General features: G+C 34.3%; 1 protein-coding gene across 1 annotated transcript; it reads right to left on the bottom strand.

Moving 5' to 3' along the window:
• Positions 1-16,401: 16,401 nt before the first annotated feature.
• Positions 16,402-19,905, bottom strand: LOC131597981 (ent-copalyl diphosphate synthase, chloroplastic-like). Its single transcript, XM_058870636.1, has 12 exons — positions 19,638-19,905; positions 19,348-19,531; positions 19,010-19,224; positions 18,782-18,902; positions 18,571-18,683; positions 18,240-18,466; positions 18,017-18,132; positions 17,833-17,931; positions 17,503-17,727; positions 17,235-17,355; positions 16,891-17,082; positions 16,402-16,608 (listed from the first exon to the last, which is right to left on the bottom strand). The coding sequence occupies exons 1-12, from the start codon at positions 19,888-19,890 to the stop codon at positions 16,402-16,404; spliced, it is 2,073 nt and encodes a 690-aa protein (XP_058726619.1). The 5' UTR covers positions 19,891-19,905.
• Between the last annotated feature and the right edge of the window lie 214 nt (positions 19,906-20,119).

Genomic DNA, 20,119 nt, shown 5'->3' with positions numbered 1-20,119 from the left:
AATGAGGCCGAATATGAAGCTTGCATCATGGGTCTCGAAGAAGCCATGGATCTAAGAATCAAACACTTGGATGTATACGGAGATTCTGCTTTGGTCATCAATCAAATCAAAGGAGAATGGGAAACACGCCAACCAGGGCTAATTCCTTACAAAGACTACGCGAGAAGATTATTACCATTCTTCGACAGGGTAGATTTTCATCACATTCCTCGTGAAGAAAATAACTTGGCTGATGCATTAGCCACACTCTCTTCCATGATTAGGATAAATCATTGGAATGACATTCCTCGGATTGATGTTATGCGCCTGGATAGGCCCGCTCATGTGTTCACAGTAGAAGCAATCATCGACGACAAACCGTGGTATCACGACATCAAGAACTTTCTTCAAAAGCAAGAATACCCTCTTGGGGCATCAAAGAAAGATAGAAAGACTTTGAGAAAGTTAGCTTGTAGATTCTTCCTGAATGAAGATGTTCTGTACAAGAGAAACTTCGACATGGTTCTGCTCAGATGCGTTGACAGAAAAGAAGCAGAAATACTCATGAGAGAAATACATGAAGGTTCCTTTGGTACTCACACCAATGGACATACCATGACAAGGAAAATACTGAGAGCAGGATATTATTGGCTGACAATGGAGTCAGATTGCTACCAATACGCAAAGAGGTGTCACAAATGCCAGATCTACGCCGATAGAATTCATGTGCCACCATCTCTTCTCAACATACTCTCTTCCCCTTGGCCTTTCTCCATGTGGGGAATCGACATGATTGGAATGATCGAACCAAAAGCGTCCAACGGACATCGCTTCATCTTGGTAGCCATAGACTATTTCACCAAATGGGTTGAAGCAGCTTCATATGCAAACGTTACAAGACAAGTTGTCGTCAGGTTTATCAAGAATCACATCATCTGTCGCTACGGCATTCCTAGCAAGATAATCACTGACAATGGGTCAAATTTGAATAACAAAATGATGAAGGAGCTTTGTGAAGAATTCAAGATTGAGCATCACAACTCATCTCCTTACAGACCAAAGATGAATGGAGCTGTAGAAGCAGCTAACAAAAACATCAAGAAAATCATTCAGAAGATGGTCATCACTTACAAAGATTGGCATGAAATGCTCCCGTATGCTCTTCATGGTTACCATACATCAGTACGTACTTCGACTGGAGCAACTCCTTTCTCCCTTGTATATGGCATGGAGGCAGTCCTACCTATAGAGGTTGAGATTCCATCAATGAGAGTTTTGATGGAGGCAAAATTAACAGAAGCCGAGTGGTGTCAAAGCAGATTCGATGAATTGAACTTAATCGAAGAAAAGCGCATGACAGCTTTATGCCACGGACAGCTATATCAACAAAGAATGAAGAGAGCTTTCGACAAAAAGGTTCGACCTCGCACAATCAAAGAAGGCGACCTTGTACTCAAAAAGATTCAATCTTTTCTCACAGATTCGAGAGGGAAATGGACTCCCAATTATGACGGCCCCTACGTGGTCAAGAGAGCTTTCTCAGGAGGAGCCTTAATACTCACGACTATGGATGGAGAAGAATTCACCCGTCCTGTGAACGTCGACGCAGTCAAGAAATACTTCGCCTAAATAATTAAAAGAACAGCTTGCTAAGTTGAAAACTCGCAAAGAGCGGCTTAGGCAAAAAAGAGCGTCTCGGTGAATCGAAAACCCGAAAGGGCGATTCAGGCAAAAGTTAGAGACATAAAAAAATAAATAATCAATCCCGGTAGACTTAAAACCCGAAAGGGGTAGTTTACGCAAAAGTTAGGGATATATGGCAAGTAACTGTGTTCAGGACAAACTTGATCATTCAAAATCCATAGCGGAGTATTCATCAGCAGTAGGTCATCTTCTACGAAGCACGAATACAGCGCAACTCGGAGTGGAAGGGAAAGATAACGGTCGTCACGTTTCATCGTAGCCCTTTTCCCGAAAATTACCAATTTCCAACTTTGTAAATACTCCATGGAATCAAGCATTTGGCTGATTACCATTCCATATATAATAATTTGAGCCTTGTGCTTTCCTTTGCAATCTAGTCTTATTCAGTTTCTTGAAATGCATTTTAAGTTTAAACAGTCATTTTCTTGAAACAATTGTTTTCATAAAATAAAAATGAATTTACTTGCAAAAATAAAGGTGAAATTTCTTTCTAAGGTTTACAAACAATAGGAAGAATGCAAATAGTTGCTCCGAGAACGGTTGAGACTCCGGGAACCAATATTTCTCCATGAGGTCGCTTTGCGAACATCTCCCGATGACGGATCTTCACTTCAATTCATACTACTTACTTCGGACAGCGGACAACTGATAACCAGATATTCCCAAGAGAGTTCGAACTACAAGAAGAGGACATCTTCTGATCAACAAGAATTCAAGTCGTATCTTAGGATTTTACATCCGCGACAATTCCATTCACATTCACTTTACATTCTATCATTGTCATAATATTCATGCATACATTACATCATAATTGCATAGTCGAATCAGGCTTTGATCCTGTGAATGCCTAAGTCATTGAGGCATGAACTCGAGTTTCCCCTGCAAGTTCCGGAGAAACTTTTTCCTTCGAAACAACAGTTCATACACAAGGATCTCCTCAAGCAAGTCAACAGATGGTAGTCTCCCTCAAAGAGATAGTTTGTTCACTTTTGGAATTCCTCAGCCGAGATTCTCCTGCAGAGCGACATTCAACAGTCTTCTTCGGATAAGATAGTCTGCTTCGCATTTTGGAATTCCCTACAGGTTTGGTATTTCCCCAGCAAGGTCGAGAGATGCCACTTTTTCGTCAAAGAAAATAATTCAGAATCTCCCAGCAGATCGACAAATGATTCCCCAGCAGAATCAGTGAATGGTAGTCTTCATCCAGAAGATAGTTCATGATCCCCAGCAGGGTCAACAAATGGCAGTCTTCCCCGGCAGAAGACAGTTTGTTCCCCTAGCAATTGGCAAATGGCAGTCTTTTCCCAAGAAAAGACAGTTTGTCTGTTAAATACTCAAGAGATCGACAAATGGCAGTTTCTTCAAACAGTTTGTCTGTTTCAGGGATGTTTAGTTCCCCACAGAGTCGATAAATGGTAGTTTAGATTGCTTCTAAAAAAGCTGTAATCACACAAAGTGATATTTCTCTTAAGTTCTAGTTCTTAACACTCACTAAGATATTACAAAGTTGTGAGGTTGAAGATGAAGTTCTTCTTTGAATTTCAGTTTGACAGCATTTCGGTATAATTGCGCAAGAGTGTTTTTTACTGCTACTGAATGGAACTTCTATATATAGGCGCTTGGGAGGAAATGACCGTTGGGAGCATTTAATGCTTTGCGTGAATAGTGCAACGCTGCATTTAATGTTTCACACTTTTGTCAACTACCTCGAGCCACGCTTTTGCTGCTTTTACTGACTTTGCCTTTTGTGCCAAAAATTGAATTTTTCCGAAGATGCATATACAAAAATGTTTTAAATTGGTGAACGTTAGGAGAAGTACAAATTAATTCAGTTTAGGGATTTTTTTGTAGGTGCATCTACGGAACGGCTTAGCGCCAGAAATTTTCGTAGATATATCTACGGAAGTATCTGATATAGTTTGAAACAGAATGATCACTTCCCCATTATTATATTTCTTCTTCAACTCTCACTTCTCCAAACCTTAAAATCCTACATCATCAATATCATTTTTCACTCTAAAACTCCAACTTTTTGGTGCAACAAATCAAAGGGAGCAAAAGAAGACTCAATTTCAGGTAAATAATCATTTTTGTCCATTGCATTGCTCACATTATTCCTCAATTTGCTGTCAAAAAAAGTAATGTTGCTTTTGTAGATACATCTACGAAACGTGTTGAATATGAACACGTTTCGGAGGTGCATCTACAGAACGTGTCTGTGATTTTTTCCCAACAGTCTTGTGATTTTTTGTTATTTGTGTTATTGTTTATAAATAGGTATGGTGCATCCCGAAAATATTTCAAAACAATTAGTTCCTTCCGCAATTGTTTCTCTGAATATTGAAGAGGTAGCCGTAAAGGCAAGTATCGTTCACCTTCATTTGACAACGGAGGGAATGTCGTTTACAGCAACTTTGAGCTCAAGAACCGAACGAATATTTTGACGATGTGGCGAATGTATTTCAGTTTCGAAGAGAAAATTCCGCTCGAGTTTGTAGCTACGGTGCAAAGAACGGTCAAACAAATCTTAGAGATGTGCAAGCGTCCATCGGACTATTGAAATGTAATGTTTAATTTATTGTTGAAATTATCGATATAATGCCGATTTTAATCTATAAATGTTGTTTTTATCGTTGCAAATGTTGTTTTTCTGGTATTTTATATCTGGTTTATTCCGTAAATATATTGAAGGAAGTTTTTTGTATATGCATCTACGGAAGGTTTTCACGCAAATATAAAAAAAATGTGCTTTCAGATATAAATCTACGAAAGCAGAAGGATAAGTTTAGAAGCACAAATAGTGCCCAAGAACCTCAGAGAATGTAATAAGAGATTTCTTAATATTAAAGCAACTGACATAAGCCATGCTAGAGAAAGTTACAAAAACTACAAAAAGAACTCCTACACCAGTATCATTGAAAAGCAAATCACTCCTACAACACCAGTAAAACAATTTTTGTATCCATAGACTCAAAGTATATTCAAAACCTTTTGATTTGTGAAGAATTAATCTCCAAGAAATAATTTTAGCCTCGTCTAAGACTCTCTCAACCACCGGTATAAGCATTGACAAATGTCATTAAGCATTTCCCACAAATAGGAAGGAAACAATAACGGTAGCAATCCTCGTCACTTTACATGATTTATTATTAGTACATGCTGCAATTTAAAACATGAACAAAGAAATATTACTAATAGATAATGTATAAACAAATTATGTATAAGTATAGTAATATATTTGATAAGGATGGGGAAAATGCATTACCGCAGTTGGTTACAAGAAGAAATATTAAAATAACGATGATAATAGCTTTAACAAATTTGTTAACTTTGTCATACCCTAATTTTTGACCCCCCCTGAGATGACATATCTTCAGGATTTTCATCAAGTCAAAGTAAGTACCCAAGGCAGTCTGGCATTCAATCGAGGGTGTTCAAAGACAAGAAAACTCAGGCAAAGGATCAATCAATAGTGGGATTAGTCTCTAATACAATCATAAGACTCAAAAGCCTCATTATTACACCTATGATTGATTAAGACACCAAGTCATCTAAGTACAGGATTACTCAGATCAACAGACTAGGGTTTAGAGCCTATCAAGGACTAAAATCAGGGATCACCTTTGGGAAACCCTAAAAAGCCCCAAGAGACCATTCAAAGACATTAATCATCTTCAAATAACTCTTATGACAAGATCCACTGGACATTACACCTCAATTCAAAGTCTACACTCATCATTGTCCTCTGGTCGACAATTAGGGTTTTTGACCTAATTCACCAAGATAGTTGACTTTTAATCAGGGCATGGATCCAAAACTCAAGACATGATTCAAGAATCTCTACTACCTCAATATAATCCATTTACATCATTCATTTGAGGAGAAGATCTTGTTTCTACACAAAAGCCCAAAAATTCACTTTTGTCAGGAAAAGTCAACTGTGTGGGATCATCATTGACTTTTAAGGTTTTTGGTCAAAAAATGACTTTCAAAGATCAATATCATCAATATATGGATGTAAAAGTCATTTGACCAAAGAAATTCAAAGAAATTCATCAAGGAGCAAAAAGTCGGGAATTAGGGTTTTTGAGGGCATAGTGAGAACTCAAAATTTCACCTACACAACTCAAAAAACTTCCAACATGAAAGTTGTAGATCTTGCAAAATAAAACAACATCTCACATAAGAACTTTTTTCAAAAAGATCAACCATTTAAGGGTTTTGAAAATTTTGAAGTTTTAGGTCATAAACACTTAGAAAATTTTCTAAGTGTTTTAACCTAGTTTTCATCCAACTTTGGGCTCATTTTTCACAAATTTCCCAAACAATTCTGAAGAAACTCCAAACTAATGATTTAAAGTAGATGTTTAGGGCTTTCCAAATTGTGTTCAACCTTCTCCAAATTCAATTTGAGCTAGGAGTTATGCTTGTTCAAAGTTGGCCTCATGAAGTGAAATTATAGGTCATGGACACTTTTGGACTTTGCAAATTTTGTGCAAATAACCTCTCTTATGGATGCTACACGACCCATAACACATCTGAAAACATGCCATGCATTCATTTTCACCATGCCATAAGAATTGAAGAAGATTATAAAAACAAGAACATGTGATTATGTAATGATTACATTTGTGAATTTATGGCAAATTGATGAATCACCCAAGGAATCTTCTCACCAACCAATTAGAGCTCATTTCTGGCTCAGAATTGTCCCCTAAGATTAAACAAAATCAAGGGCTAGGGGATTGATCAAATGGAATCAAAATTCTCATCATTGCATAAGAGATACTTGCAAACTTCCTTCATGGCTAAGAAAGCAAATCAACTTCACTAAGGAAGCTCACTCCTCTGCAGCTATACTGATCCATTTGCCTATAAATACAGATGCATTCCTCATTCAAAAACACACCAAAGCAACCATATTCCTTGCTTTCTCTTTCTCTTCTCATGCTTATTGTTTTTCAAAGTTCTTTGGCAAGAAGAATCATTTTCTTCAAACCAGAGCTCATCTTTGGAAAGTAAGCATTCTAACATCTCAAGGGAGGTCATTTGAGGTGATCCAAGCACCTGGATCACTTCTATAAGTGGAGGAACAACATTGTTGCTCTCACTTTGGAGCATTTGCAGTTGGAGGACCACAAAACAATTCAGGAGGTTTCAAGCCAAGCCAATCATCCAGGCACACTCCTCAGGTCATAGTGAAGCTAACCAGATGGCTGCAGCTCATCTGTAACTCCAAATTCAACAACCTCCATGTTAACTTGAAGCTGAAATCGAGGGAGGTCCATAGAGCAATTCAGGAGGATTCAAGCTCCAATAAGCATTCAGTTAGCATCATTGAGTCTCAGGGAAGCTATTGAGATCATTCATTCAAGCTCAGTTGCTCTCTATCACCCTCACGACTTCCATTTTCAGAGGTAAGTTTCTGAACCTCACCTCTTTAATTTAAGCATTCTTTAAGAAATAGCTCGATTCTATCTTGTTCAGCATCATCAGAGGATTGAAAACCCTCTATCATCAGTCATTTATCTTTCAGCATAGCCATTTAATTTGATTTTTAAGTTTTAGGGTTCTTCACGATTTCTGGTAAATTAGTTAGATGTAGTTAATATAAATATATGTTAGTTACATATTTAGAATCGTGAGTGAATTTAGAGCAAGTTTGGTCTTTACATCTTTGCAAATGGTTGAGAAATGAGCAAGTTCATAAATTTGAAATCTGAGAGCTTGAGGTTGAAGACGAAGATGGTGGCGGCGCGCAATTTTCAAACTCAGGTCTAGGTTTATTTTATTTTTATTGATACCTGTTTCATTAACGACTAAAACGTGATAGCCCAGTGGTAAAGAGTGTTTGTGTGTTGCGCGTGCCCAAGGTCTGGGGTTCGAATCCCCTTCGCCCCAGACCTTTTGATTTTATTTCTTTTTTTCACTTCTATGCATTTGAGTAATATATGAATTGCAATGGAACCATGCATATGACACCAAGCGCGCGTTGGCTCAGTGGTGTTGTTTTGGGCTGGTAATACAAAGGGCGTGGGTTCAAACCTGGTTGGTGACAAAACCCTATTTTTTTTACCATTTTTCCCATTTAATTTCTTCACAACTTTAACCAATTATTTAACCTATCAAATTAATTTATTTTCACTTCATTTTTCACACACTTGTCATTTAATATATCTATTTTGTGAACAATAAAAAAAAATCATAAAAATATTATTTATTTCATATATTTTATTAGGTTTAAAATAGTATGTTTTAAGTGTTTTCTTAAATACTTTAAATATATATATTCACTTTGTTTTAACCTAATCATTTTATAAATAAAGTTTATGATAAAACCTTAATTGTTTAGGTTTTAATTAGGCATAGATCTTCACCTTTACCTTAATTAAGTTGACTTTTGTCAAATTTCAAAACTGTTTTCAATCTCCGAATAAATCAAATGATTAGGGTTTTCAAACAACAAAACCTTGCATCATTTTTCAAATTGCTTTTACACCAGTACTGTAAAGTACTGGGCCTCTAATAGAGTGTAAGTCCCAAAAACCTTCTCTTCTTAGCTTGTTTTCAAAACTGTATTTTCAAAATCTTCTTTCTGTTTTTCAAAACATTCTTCTGGTATTTGAAGGGCATTATTCCCGGTGAAACTCTTCAGATACCTATGTGACCTTTGTCCATCTTCACTTCTTCTGTTTTCAAAACCCTTTACTGTTTATCATATATACATATATTCAACTGTTATCAACAAAACAACAAAATTACTGTTGAGGCTCTGTACATACTTCTTCAATGGCCTCCACTCCATCCAGGTTAGGCTTTACAAGCTTTCAATTTACAGTCTTTATTTAAATTACTGTCAAATATAAATTGTGCATATATATATTAGTTTAGAACTACGTTTGAGTATAAACCTTAGGACAGTTAAACTATATATATATTATAGGAATATGACCTAGGATTGAGAATGTCTTCCCGGTGAAGGCTCTTTCCTAATTAGAGATCTGTAGTTCAAACCCCCAAGATGAATTATTCCCGGTGAAACATCTTGGTAAAAACCTTAGAATCCAAAAAATAGGACACATCCACCCAAAGAGGAATTATTCCCGGTGAAACCTCTTACCCATTTGCTTAGAGCCAAAATAAGTTCAAAATTACATAGCTTTCTCTTGTGCTATAGCAAGGACCCTCGATTAGCCTCCTCTTGGGCTTTGTACAAGGACCCACAGGCTTCTTAAAAGCATTTCCAGCTTCCTCTTGAGCTTGTATACAAGGACCCATCAGGTTTCTTATAAACATAGGAACAGGTCTTTAGTCACCTTTTAGCCTACCCTGGTGAGTTTTCTTCCAATTTAAACCAGACTTTTAACAAGCCAAGTTTGTCCCAATTTTGCATTGAGTACACCTTTTGGAATGAGAGACATGGACAGTCTCTTTCACCCTTATCTTCATCAATCTTCCTTAGCAGAGTCTAGGATCTATGTTTATTTTCTCCTCAGCATGTGTCAGCCTTCATCTTGGGCTTTAAACAAGAAGTCTTCATTAGATAATCTTTCTGCCATTCATTTTTCAATAAAAACCCCTGGAAAGGGTTAGCCTCCAAAGTCAATTAAAATCAATCCATCATTTCAATAAAATCCCTGGAAAGGGTTAGCTTCCACACATCCGTTCATGTTAATAAAATCCCTGGAAAGGGTTAGCCTCCAAAGTCAATTAATAAAAACGTCAAATAAATAAAGATTCATTTCTCTTAGGAGATAATTTCCCCAAAAGAGTCAAAACCCCTGGAAAGGGTCAGCCTCCAAAAAAACATGATAAAGTCAGTCTTTTACCAAATAATTTCTCCAGCTGAGTCAAAATCCCTGGAAAGGGTTAGCTTCCAAAGAAAAACAGTCTTTCAATAAATAAAATCTCCTCAGTAGAGTCAAAACCAACAAAAACAGTTAGCCTCAACCTTGGGCTTCATACAAGGCACCCAAACAATAAAACTCCCCTGTCAAGAGTCAGCCTCAACCTTGGGCATTGTACAAGGCAGATAATAGAGTCTCCCCAATGAGTTCTTCATCATTCAGTAGCCACAACCTTGGGCTTTGTACAAGGCAGATAAACCATACTTTCATGTGTCAAAGATTCCTAACACCTAGGATCTTTTCCCCATAGAGTCATCCATACTTAGTTTATTTAAGAGTCAGCCACAACCTTGGGCTTTGTACAAGACAGAAAATAATGTTTTCCCTAGCTAGAGTCAGCCACAACCTTGGGCTTTGTACAAGGCACATAAAATAGAGTCATTCATTCAATTATCCTCAACAGTTAGCCACAACCTTGGGCTTTGTACAAGGCACATAAATAGAGTCTCCCTAAGTAGAGTCAGCCTCAATTCTGGGCTTTGTACAGAACACTAAAATACCCTGTAATTAATCCCCAGTGGAGTCATCTCCCAGAGTCAATAATATTAATTAATCAATCAAAAAGCCTCAAGCTTGGGCCTCATACAAGCCAGCTAAAGTCAAATCTTTTATACAGTAGATAGACATAGCTTATCTCTATAGAGAGATATTTTTACTACTCTACCACATTCAAACAAACAAACATTTCAATTTCAAATTTCAATTTTAATCAAGTCTCCCATTTAGGATTTTGAAAGGCATGAGCTGGCAGTAAAACCCAGACATGTGGTAACTTTCCCTAATTTGGATGAGCATTTTTCTTTCATTTAAGAGGCATTTGACTGGTATACTTGCACATACACAAGTAAGGTCCCCCTCTTGAATGAAATGAATTCAGTTATTCTGTCACTCCTTTAAATGTTTGTGGTAGAATAGTACTAATACCTCTCTGTAAAGATGATTTCATGTCTCTTTACTGTAAACAGAGATTTAATTCCAAGCTTCAACCTTGAGCTTCAAGCAAGGCACCAAAAATAAGTAATTTCCCTAGTTAGTTCCCCGAACTACATTAAGCTCTGACTTCCACTAGGGATATGTAGGCATGAGGTTCACAAGGAATCTCAGCGAGCTAATAAAATACCAAAAATAGTCAGTCTGTCTATCTGTCTGTCTTTCTTTAAATCAATTCAATTCTCTCTCCTAACACAAAGGAGAAACTTTCCCAATCATTAGCAGCAAACACAATCACAATGACACAGAGAAGGTTCCTGTAGAGTACTACAGATATGTAGGGTGTTTAAACACTTCCCTATGTATAACCGACCCCCCGGACTCTAGAATTTCTAGTCTAGGTGAATCCCCACACTTAGCAAACTCTTAGGGTTTAGTTGAGATCTTTTTTCCCCTTTCCTACTCGTAGGACAAATAAGAAAGTTCGTGTGATATCGTAGGAAGAACTGAAACAAAATTCATCCCACCACGGGCGCATTCTCCTTCCAAATTTCGCGTGAAGGGTTTAGCGTGCCGTCCTCCCAAGTGAAACGGGGAGGTAAAGAAAACGACCACCACAAACTTGTGCCCTATGTTTTCTTCCAATGCGTGTAACAAACAGAAACTAAATTGCTTGATCAATTTATAGTGTAAATACCTTTATCCGACAAGGTATGTCCCCTTTGTTTAGTTTCTGATGAAGATTGTAATCATCTGCTATTCCTCTGCGGCCTCTCAATGGAAGTTTGGAGGCTCATATACACTTGGGTTGGTGTGGAGGAGTGCTGGGGGCTGTTTGGTGTGGAACACTTCATATCTTTCTGTTCTTCTAGTTCAGCTATACGGAGGGGGAAAGTGAAGAAGAAGAAGAAAATTCTGGTGTTAGTGTGGGTTGCCACGGTTTGGACCATCTGGTGGTCTAGAAATAATTTATTTTTTAAAGGGGAAAATTGTATTCTTGTGAACATGATTGAGAACATTAAATTCCTTTCATGGTCTTGGCAAGCGATGAAAAATTACGGACTCAAATGTCCTATTTGGTATGATTGGCTACAAGCACCTCTAGACTAAATTAGGAATTTTGTAATGGGCTGAGTACCCCTTGTACTCTTTTTATTATATGTAATCTTTGCTTATAAAAAAAATTACTCTAAAAGTTTCTTGTCCGAATGCGGTAGGAACCTTTCTACATGTGATAACGTTTATTAAATGTCTCATTAATGGGCTGTATTTGACCTTTAGTTATCTCAATTAAGAAAAAAAAATTATATCTCTCTAACTTCTTAGCAACCCACGGCGAAATTCTGTAAATGTTTCTATTTCGAAAGTGCACCTCTGAATGCATATTTTTTTGAAAAAAATGTGATTAAATGTGCACATCCGAAAATATTAGTTTTTTTAGAAAAAACGTGAATTCAAAGATACACTTCTGAAGACACATTTTTTCAGAAATCAAGTGACTTCGGATGTGCACATCCGAAATATTGTCTGATGCAGAAAATAAAAAACTAACTAATAAAACTTCGATTTATCATAAATAATCGAAATTACAAAGATAGATCAACATGAAATTAAAGCTACATATTGTTAAACACGGGTAGTTGAGGATGTGTCAACATTTTGATAATGTCGACTACCAATCTTTGAAGTTTCGCATCCAACTCGATCGAACCCTTCGAAGAATATCGATCAAAAGTTGTCCACATAACCGCTAAATTTTCGTCGTTCTTTACCTCAAATGGGGTGAACTAGATGTCTCCCTCATCGTCAAGTGAAGGCGAACGGTACTCAAGCTTGACAACCTTCCGATTTTTTGGGTATTGCAAGAGAGATCTAAGCGTCGATATCAATTTCGCGAATGGCGTGTCGCGCGAGAACCTAAATTGGAACGACATCGGGTAATCACTGCTGAAGTATACAAAAGCAAGGTGGGGTAGGTTTGTGTCATTGCTGTTTGTGGCTTGATGTTGATGAAAACGTATAGGTGCATTATTCATAGACTTCTTGGAGTAATAATGACCCAACAAACCTTAATGTGATTGCAATTTTTAACTTCTTATTAATAATAGTCCAAGCATTATGGTCTACTTGCACGTGATTTCAAAGAATAGTTTGTTGGTATAATGAAGCAGCACACCCGTTTTCTTCATATGAAAATTGTTTTGTGAAGTAATCGGTAAATTATTAAAAAATTACCTTTAATTTTATGTTAATAAATAAATCTCATTGATCGAATGATTTTATGTTGATTTTATGTTTGAGTGATAATTATATTAAATTAAATCTTAATAATTATCGAAATTATAGATATTATAATATGTAAATAACATAATATTTTATATTAATTCATAGAACTAAAGAGTATTTTAGTTTGGTCAAATTAAAAAATTAAATTTATCATATATATATATATATATATATATATATATATATTAAAATAAAATTTATAAAGATAATTTTATAAAATGCTATTGATATTTATTTATTGTAAGGTCGAACAAAATAAAAATAAATAAATATAGAATATAATAAAATATTATAAATTAAAAATGCATACATAATTTTAAAATGTATAAAAAAATAGAATCAAAGAATAAAGAAAAACAGTATTTTTTTTAGGTAAATAAAGAGTTTAGAAATGAAAAGACATAGATCATTTACATATAAACAAATTAAATATCATAATTATCTTTAGGAATCATTGATTGATTGCAAATTTTAATTTATGATTTAATTTGATTGCAACTTTTGATTTCTTATTTTAAATTTTGAATCTAATATAATTCTTATTAATAATTTTTAATTTTGTATACTAATTCAAATTGGTGAAGAAATATTGTGTAATATGTGCTATCAATCTAAAATAGACTGTAAATTTAATTGTTAAGTAAAATTTCACCAATAATAATATAATAACACACCAGTACTCGTACAAACACATGTGTAACTTATTAGTACTCATGTATAAATAATCAAAATTCGTGCGAGCGGATGGGGAACAAACCAGTACCGCACCAGTACTCATGCCAACGCATGGGTAACTTATCAGTACCGTCTGAATGCATGGGTAACCATACTAGAATTCGTGCGAACGCATTGGTAATTATATTTTTTTAACAATTAAAGAAAATAAAAGTAAATATATTTAAAGTAATGTATGAATCCAAATAGGCGAAAGTGTGTTATTTTTTAATTATTTACTAATAGCTTTGTTTTGGCATTATTTTAATTTAAGATACAATATTTTTAAAAATGACATGTAATACAGCGGTACCCGTGCATCAATTTATTTTAATTTATATATATTGAAATAATTATAGGCACCAATTTATTATCTCTTTTTAAAAAAAATTATTTTATTGTGATACTTCTTAATTGTGATATGGGAAAGTGAGGATAGACCTTTAAGATTCTAATTGTGGAAAATTTTGAATTTCTATGTTTGTTAGTTTGTTTTAAATATTGGAGCTGATCTGATGTTAAAAATTTGATTAGGTGTTCCTCCGGAGTTAGAAGTAGTCAGTTGTGAAAGACTCTTTCTAGTGTGACACATGTGTTTGCGATATGTGAAGGTGATGGTGGACCACTAGGAGTCTAAGTTTTGAAAATTTCGTATTTTTATGTTTATTAGTCTGTTTTACACGTTGTAGAAAGTACAATGTTGAAAAGTTGAGTCATTGTTCATTCAGGGTTGAAAAGAGTCCATTGAAAATGACCCTTTATTACGTGACACTTGTGAATTGTGATATGGAAAGGTGAAGATGAACCTCCGGGAGTCTGATTGTTGAAAATTTTGAATTTATATGTTTGTTAATCTATTTTACTTGTTGTTGACAGTCTGATGTTGAAAATTTAATTTGGTATTTGTTTAGGGTTGGAAAGAGTCACTTAAGAATGGATTCTTTCTAGTGTGACACTTGTATATTGTGATATTTGAAGGTGATGGTGGACCTCTCAAAGTTCGATTGTTGAAATGTTTGTATTTCTATGCTTGTTAGTCTGTTTTACACGTTGTGGGCGAGGTGATGTTAAAAATCCGAGTTGGTGTTCATCCAGGAGTGGAAAGAGTTAGTTGAGAATGACCCTTTCTAGTGTGACATTTGTGAACTTTGTTATGTAAATGTGATGTTGGACCTCTGAGATTCCGATTTAAAAAAAAAACTATGTTTGTTAGTCTTTTTTACACATTATGGCCAATCTAATGTTGGAAATCCATGTCGTTGTTCATCGAGGGTTAGAAAGAGCCAGTTGAGAATGATCTTTCTAGTGTGAAATTTGTGAATTATGATATGAAAATGGTGAGGGTACCATTGTTGAAAATTTTAAATTTATATGTTTGTTAGTCTTTTCTACATATTGTGGACGTTTTGATGTTGAAAATTTGATTCATATTCGTCTAGGGTTTGAAACAGTCAGTTAAAAAGACCCTTTCTAGTATGACACTTGTGAATTTAGGTATGAATCTATAAATTAACTTTCTTTATTATCATATTAAGAATTAAATATTTATTAATTTTTATTCAAAAATATCAGTTCATTAATAAAATAATTGATTCTACAAACTTCAAAGACATTACTTAAACACATATATAATATATTTGTAAATTCAAAATTTATACTAACATTATGAATACTAACATTTATTAATTTAATTTAAATATATTTATTGATCCTTATATTTAAATAATCTCATTTAAGAACCATTTTAAATTAATTAACTTGGTATATTCGGTCATTTCATGTTTTTTTTACTATTCTATTTGGCTTATAAAAAAATTATCGTTTACAATATTTTTGTTTCAAAATAATTTTCCCTTTAAAATTTCAATAATTTTTTTTTAATGATATAGGGCGGTTTCTTTTGGTTTTTTTTAATGATGATTTTTATAGTGTTATATAATTTTGTGTAAAAAAATTTATAAAGAAATTTTTCATAAAAGCTTCAAATAAAAATTTGATTTGAATAGTTATTTTAGGTATTTCATCTTTTTTTAAATATTAAAATTTCAAAAAATTACTTAATTTTAATTTTGAAGCTATTTCAAATAAATTATCATAATAATCATTTTTGAAATATCATTTTTTGAAAAAAATTGCAATTTTGAATATGTTTTGGTCTTTAATAATATTTGTTTACGTTATAGGATGTCAAAAATAATGTTTCAATGTAAAAAACTGAATATAAAAAAACTTTTAATATTTTAAAATACAATTTTATAAAATTTATTTTTAAAAATACAAAAAAAAAATCATTTCTTTAAAGCTGACACAAACTGGCCCATACTCTATTTTATTGAACCTCAATTCACTTAATTATTTCATAAACTAAAATTCATAAAAAAAAATGTTTTACTAAATATAATATATTTAATTATTTAAATTTTTTTCAAAAAAGTGCACACAATCTAAATAAAATATTTTTTATGAAAGAGGAATAGTCACCAAACATATTTTAATTACTCATATCATATTATTTGTATAAAAATTAAAAATCTTACTATACGTTTGAAACCAAGTATTTGAAAATATATTAAAAAATATATAAAACACTAAAAATAAACAAAGAAAACCGAAGCATGCCAAACCAAAAAAAAAAAAGAAAAAAAAAACTAAAGAAATCAATTCTGTTTGTTTTCTATGCAAATTGGGCTAATCTATGGTGTTTCTAATAAATTAAAGTTGTACGTTGGGAATTAACATTAATTTAATAACATGGATAAATTTATAATTATCAAAAAATATACTGTTACAATTTATAATATATGGTTTTTATAATGTCAAGTGGTATTTTCTTAAACCCAATATATTGCTTACAACTCATATGGGTAAATGTTACCCAATTTCACATCACTTTTTGAAATAGAACTCTATAGATATGGTAGGAAATGGTCCCTGGATCACAGTAAGCTGTATAATAGAAACTCTTGGCCACCATGAGGAATGAATTCTTGATACTTGAGGGCAGATCATTTGGAGAATTTTGAACCACCAACTGCACTAGTTCTTGCATCCCTGCCTCTACCTCGGCGCAATCGCTGCCAACCTGTACCTGAAGATAACAGAAATGTAAATACTCTGGATCTGAATGTAATGTTAGAGTATTGAATGAGCCAAGTCAAGATAACCTTGCACTTCAAATTTTTAATTTGAGTTTGAATATGCAACTAGTATTTTTTTTGAATAGTTGCTAAATTTAGTACATGTTTGGATTGCTTGCAAGTTTTGTAGAATCAAGGTGGACTAGTGTGATTTCATCAATCTCATCATCAATTCAAACATGCACTAAATCTCTTTACGGAAGCTAGGCATAAAACTAGTATTCGTTACTAACCCAGTTGCTTTCATAATTATATATGCTAAGGCAAACTCTCTTAGTGACGTCAAGCAATTTCTGGTATCGAGGATCAAGCTCTAGATCTTCTGACCAATTGCCAGAGGTTAAAATTATGGTTTGCACAATCAATTCTGCGTCTCCTGGGGATCTCAGTCCTTTACTACGCCTGCTTGCGAACCAACTTTGCCACTGATCATTTAACAAAATGAAAATCTTTAGTATAAAACTCTCAAGTTCTTTCTATTTGCTATTCACTTACATGTTTCATTTAAGATGTGCTCAAAGAAGTTACAATTATAAATGCATTTAAAGTTACAAGCCTCAAGAGGATTTCCACTCACCATTCGATTCAAATAATGTGAATTTTCTTGGTCATGGCGCCTAAACATTTGAAAGCCAATGAGATCAAGGGTTGTCATCCAAACTCCCCGGAGTTTTTCATCTATCTTGTCCTTTAACCACCTGCATCAAATTACATATGCATGTTCAAAAACATATTTTGTTGCATCAGTCGTGAGTTATTAACCAGAGTTCAAATTCTCAAATGATATCAAATGTATAGTACTGGGCATGAGAAGGGTAAAGAGTATATATGAATGATATATTTACTTATTCAAGTTGTTTAATTCGTTTAACTGATCGTCAAATGTATCCCTAGATTCTCCAATTTTACAATTCGCCTTCATTATCCGGATCAAAACTATTGTTTTAGCCCATGCAAGTCTCTCTAAAGACCTTTCAGGCTCAAATATGTTGGCTGCTACGACAAAATAAGCGGTCTGGAGTTTCTCTTTGCTCACTCCAAACCTTTCTAATTCCGATTCCAGGTACCACCTATTATAGAAATAAGCAATTGTAAATATTGGAAAGTTTATTAATTGTTGCTTTCATTGAATGAATCATGCATGTAAGAGAGTGTTCTTTGGTTATTAATCTTACCTATGGATTTCTTCCCATTCTTTCTTATGCACTGCTTGACAGTTGTTGTAATCCAATTTCGCTAGCTCCAAATAAACATCATTGTTCACATACGGCATCCTATCAAAATTGAGATTCTAAGTTTTTGATTTGTCGAAACTAAGATCAAACAGTACGGATTGGGGAATGAAACTAAGATTCTTACCTGTAAAGGGTCTTGCCAATCCAAACATCATTCTTACCACCATACTGCTCGAGGTAAAGTCTTGCCTCTACTCGGGGTAAGCTAGCATACCACGGCACATCCAGAGCATAACCAACCTGCAGAATTGTTACAATTGTGTTTTAGAAAGTGTGTTACTGTATAGATCTATATGCATATAAAGTGCTTATATTTTAAGGTTACTTCGGCTGAAATTAGAACTCACCTCGCGAGGTAAATCTTTAGTTATGATCCATTTATCGAAAAGTTGTTTAGCATAACGTTTCTTGGTTAAATATCTGCCAGAGAAGCTCCTGGCATTCTTAAGAATTTCCTCTTCTTTAAACATCACTTGAGATGCTCTATACAGATTGAACATGCCTGTCACGGCTTGGTTCAGCTGTCCCGCAAAGCAGAAGAATTCGCCATTTTTCTCAAAATGCTTGAACACATCTGCCAAATTAGGAATCAAAATCGAACATTTTAGTTTATTTATGGAGATTATTATATATATTTCTTCAAACCAATATGAAAATTGATGCAGATATAGAACTTACCAGGTGAAACTTGATGTCCATGCAACCTCAGAAGTCTAAACCCCATTGCAGTGTCATCAATATCTTGAACTTCCGAAATTCGTGCCCAACAAATTCCTTTTTCAGTCCAGTATCTAAAATTTCCGAATTACATTAATCAAGCGATATAGAAGACAATGCAAGTATGTATTATCAGATTCACACATTTATATTCAAGTATTTGCAATTGTACCTTGACAGATAGTTCACAGAGTCCTTTATCTCTTGTTTAAAATATCTTGAAACTCCAAGGCGTTCTAGCCGATCCACGGCCCATATATGCTCAAACAAGTCCACCGGGAAGACATTTGGAACTATCAAAAAAAACATTTCCACCAAATTTAATCATTAAAAAAATAACTAATTGTATATAGATTAAGAAACGTGGTAAAGTAATGTTTATTTTGTTGGAGAATTTTACCTCCTCCATTGAACTTCTCAACAATTTTATGCAAGTAGTTGAGAGCATGTTTGTCACCCGTTTGCATAATAGCAAAAGCTGTGGAGGATGGAGAGAACAAGAATGAACCATCTTGAGACTGAAGTTGTAGAAGCTGGCTCCAATCTAAATCTTGCATTCCTTCTAAACTATGAAGCAATGTCGTAGGAACCTTGTGCAACACTTCTCTTGGTATTCTGTCATTTAATTAGATCAAAATTATCAGTTAAAATTTAAGATAATAATTCTATTTACAATGTTGGATACACAACAAATCATGTATTGTATAGTGATTGAAGAATAAGATAATTCATATATACTTTTTTAGCTTCTCGTCTCTCATTGCAAATATCTCTTTCAAGATAGGAGAATCTTCCGGCACTTGAATGTTCAGACTTTTAGCTATACTCAGAAGAGAAGGAAAAGCAACTTCAAACCCAATAGGCATGTGCTCAGCATTCTCATCTTGAATTTTGTTCAGATTTTCCACAAAAAATTGCATTCCTGTAAAATATAAACATGCATATATTCACAATTAGTTCTTTTTTAGTCCCTATGGCTATTATCAAAACTAATAGCATATAACTTGACATGTGTAATGTAAATGTACCTTTTTCACACATATCAGGGTGCACATTCCATGATTTTAATGCAATGACACAAGCCAAGGTGTTGAGAATCCTGTCGTGTGCCACAAATAACTCATCTCCCCATGAGCCATCAGCAAGTTGATTATCAACAATCCATTGAAGAGAAGATGGGAATTGTGGCTTGTTTTCACCATCCACATTTTTCACCAGTGCCACCCAAGCTGTGTCATAAGCAGATATGCTTATCTCTCCATCTCCCATCGACCTCAACATCCTTTTCACCTCGTTTATTTGCGCCCTAATCTTGTTGGTCACCATAACCTACATTAGCACAAATGATTAGCCGAAAAACAAGTCCAAAATATAGGAAGTCCCGTTGGCGATATCTAGCTTGGTTATAAATATACATAATATTCAACCATTTTAGAAATTTTATTTGATGAAAGGACTAAAGATTCATCAAATTATCAAATGATACATAGCGCAATATAGTCAAAACACG

The sequence above is a fragment of the Vicia villosa genome, linkage group LG4 (genome assembly GCF_029867415.1).
Source record: "Vicia villosa cultivar HV-30 ecotype Madison, WI linkage group LG4, Vvil1.0, whole genome shotgun sequence".
In the NCBI taxonomy this organism is placed as follows: Eukaryota; Viridiplantae; Streptophyta; class Magnoliopsida; order Fabales; family Fabaceae; genus Vicia; species Vicia villosa.
The sequence above is the reverse complement of the archived record's forward strand: the minus strand, read 5'-3'. Positions and strand labels throughout refer to the sequence as shown.

Excerpts from the sequence above, each read along its gene's own strand:
- LOC131597981 (XM_058870636.1), bottom strand. The coding sequence starts at position 19,890 with ATGTTGAGGTCGATGGGAGATGGAGAGATAAGCATATCTGCTTATGAC. Across the intron at positions 17,932-18,016 it reads ATTGGCAAGACCCTTTACAG|GATGCCGTATGTGAACAATG; the intron begins GTAAGAATCTTA and ends CAATTTTGATAG. Across the intron at positions 17,083-17,234 it reads CACATTATTTGAATCGAATG|TGGCAAAGTTGGTTCGCAAG; the intron begins GTGAGTGGAAAT and ends TTAAATGATCAG.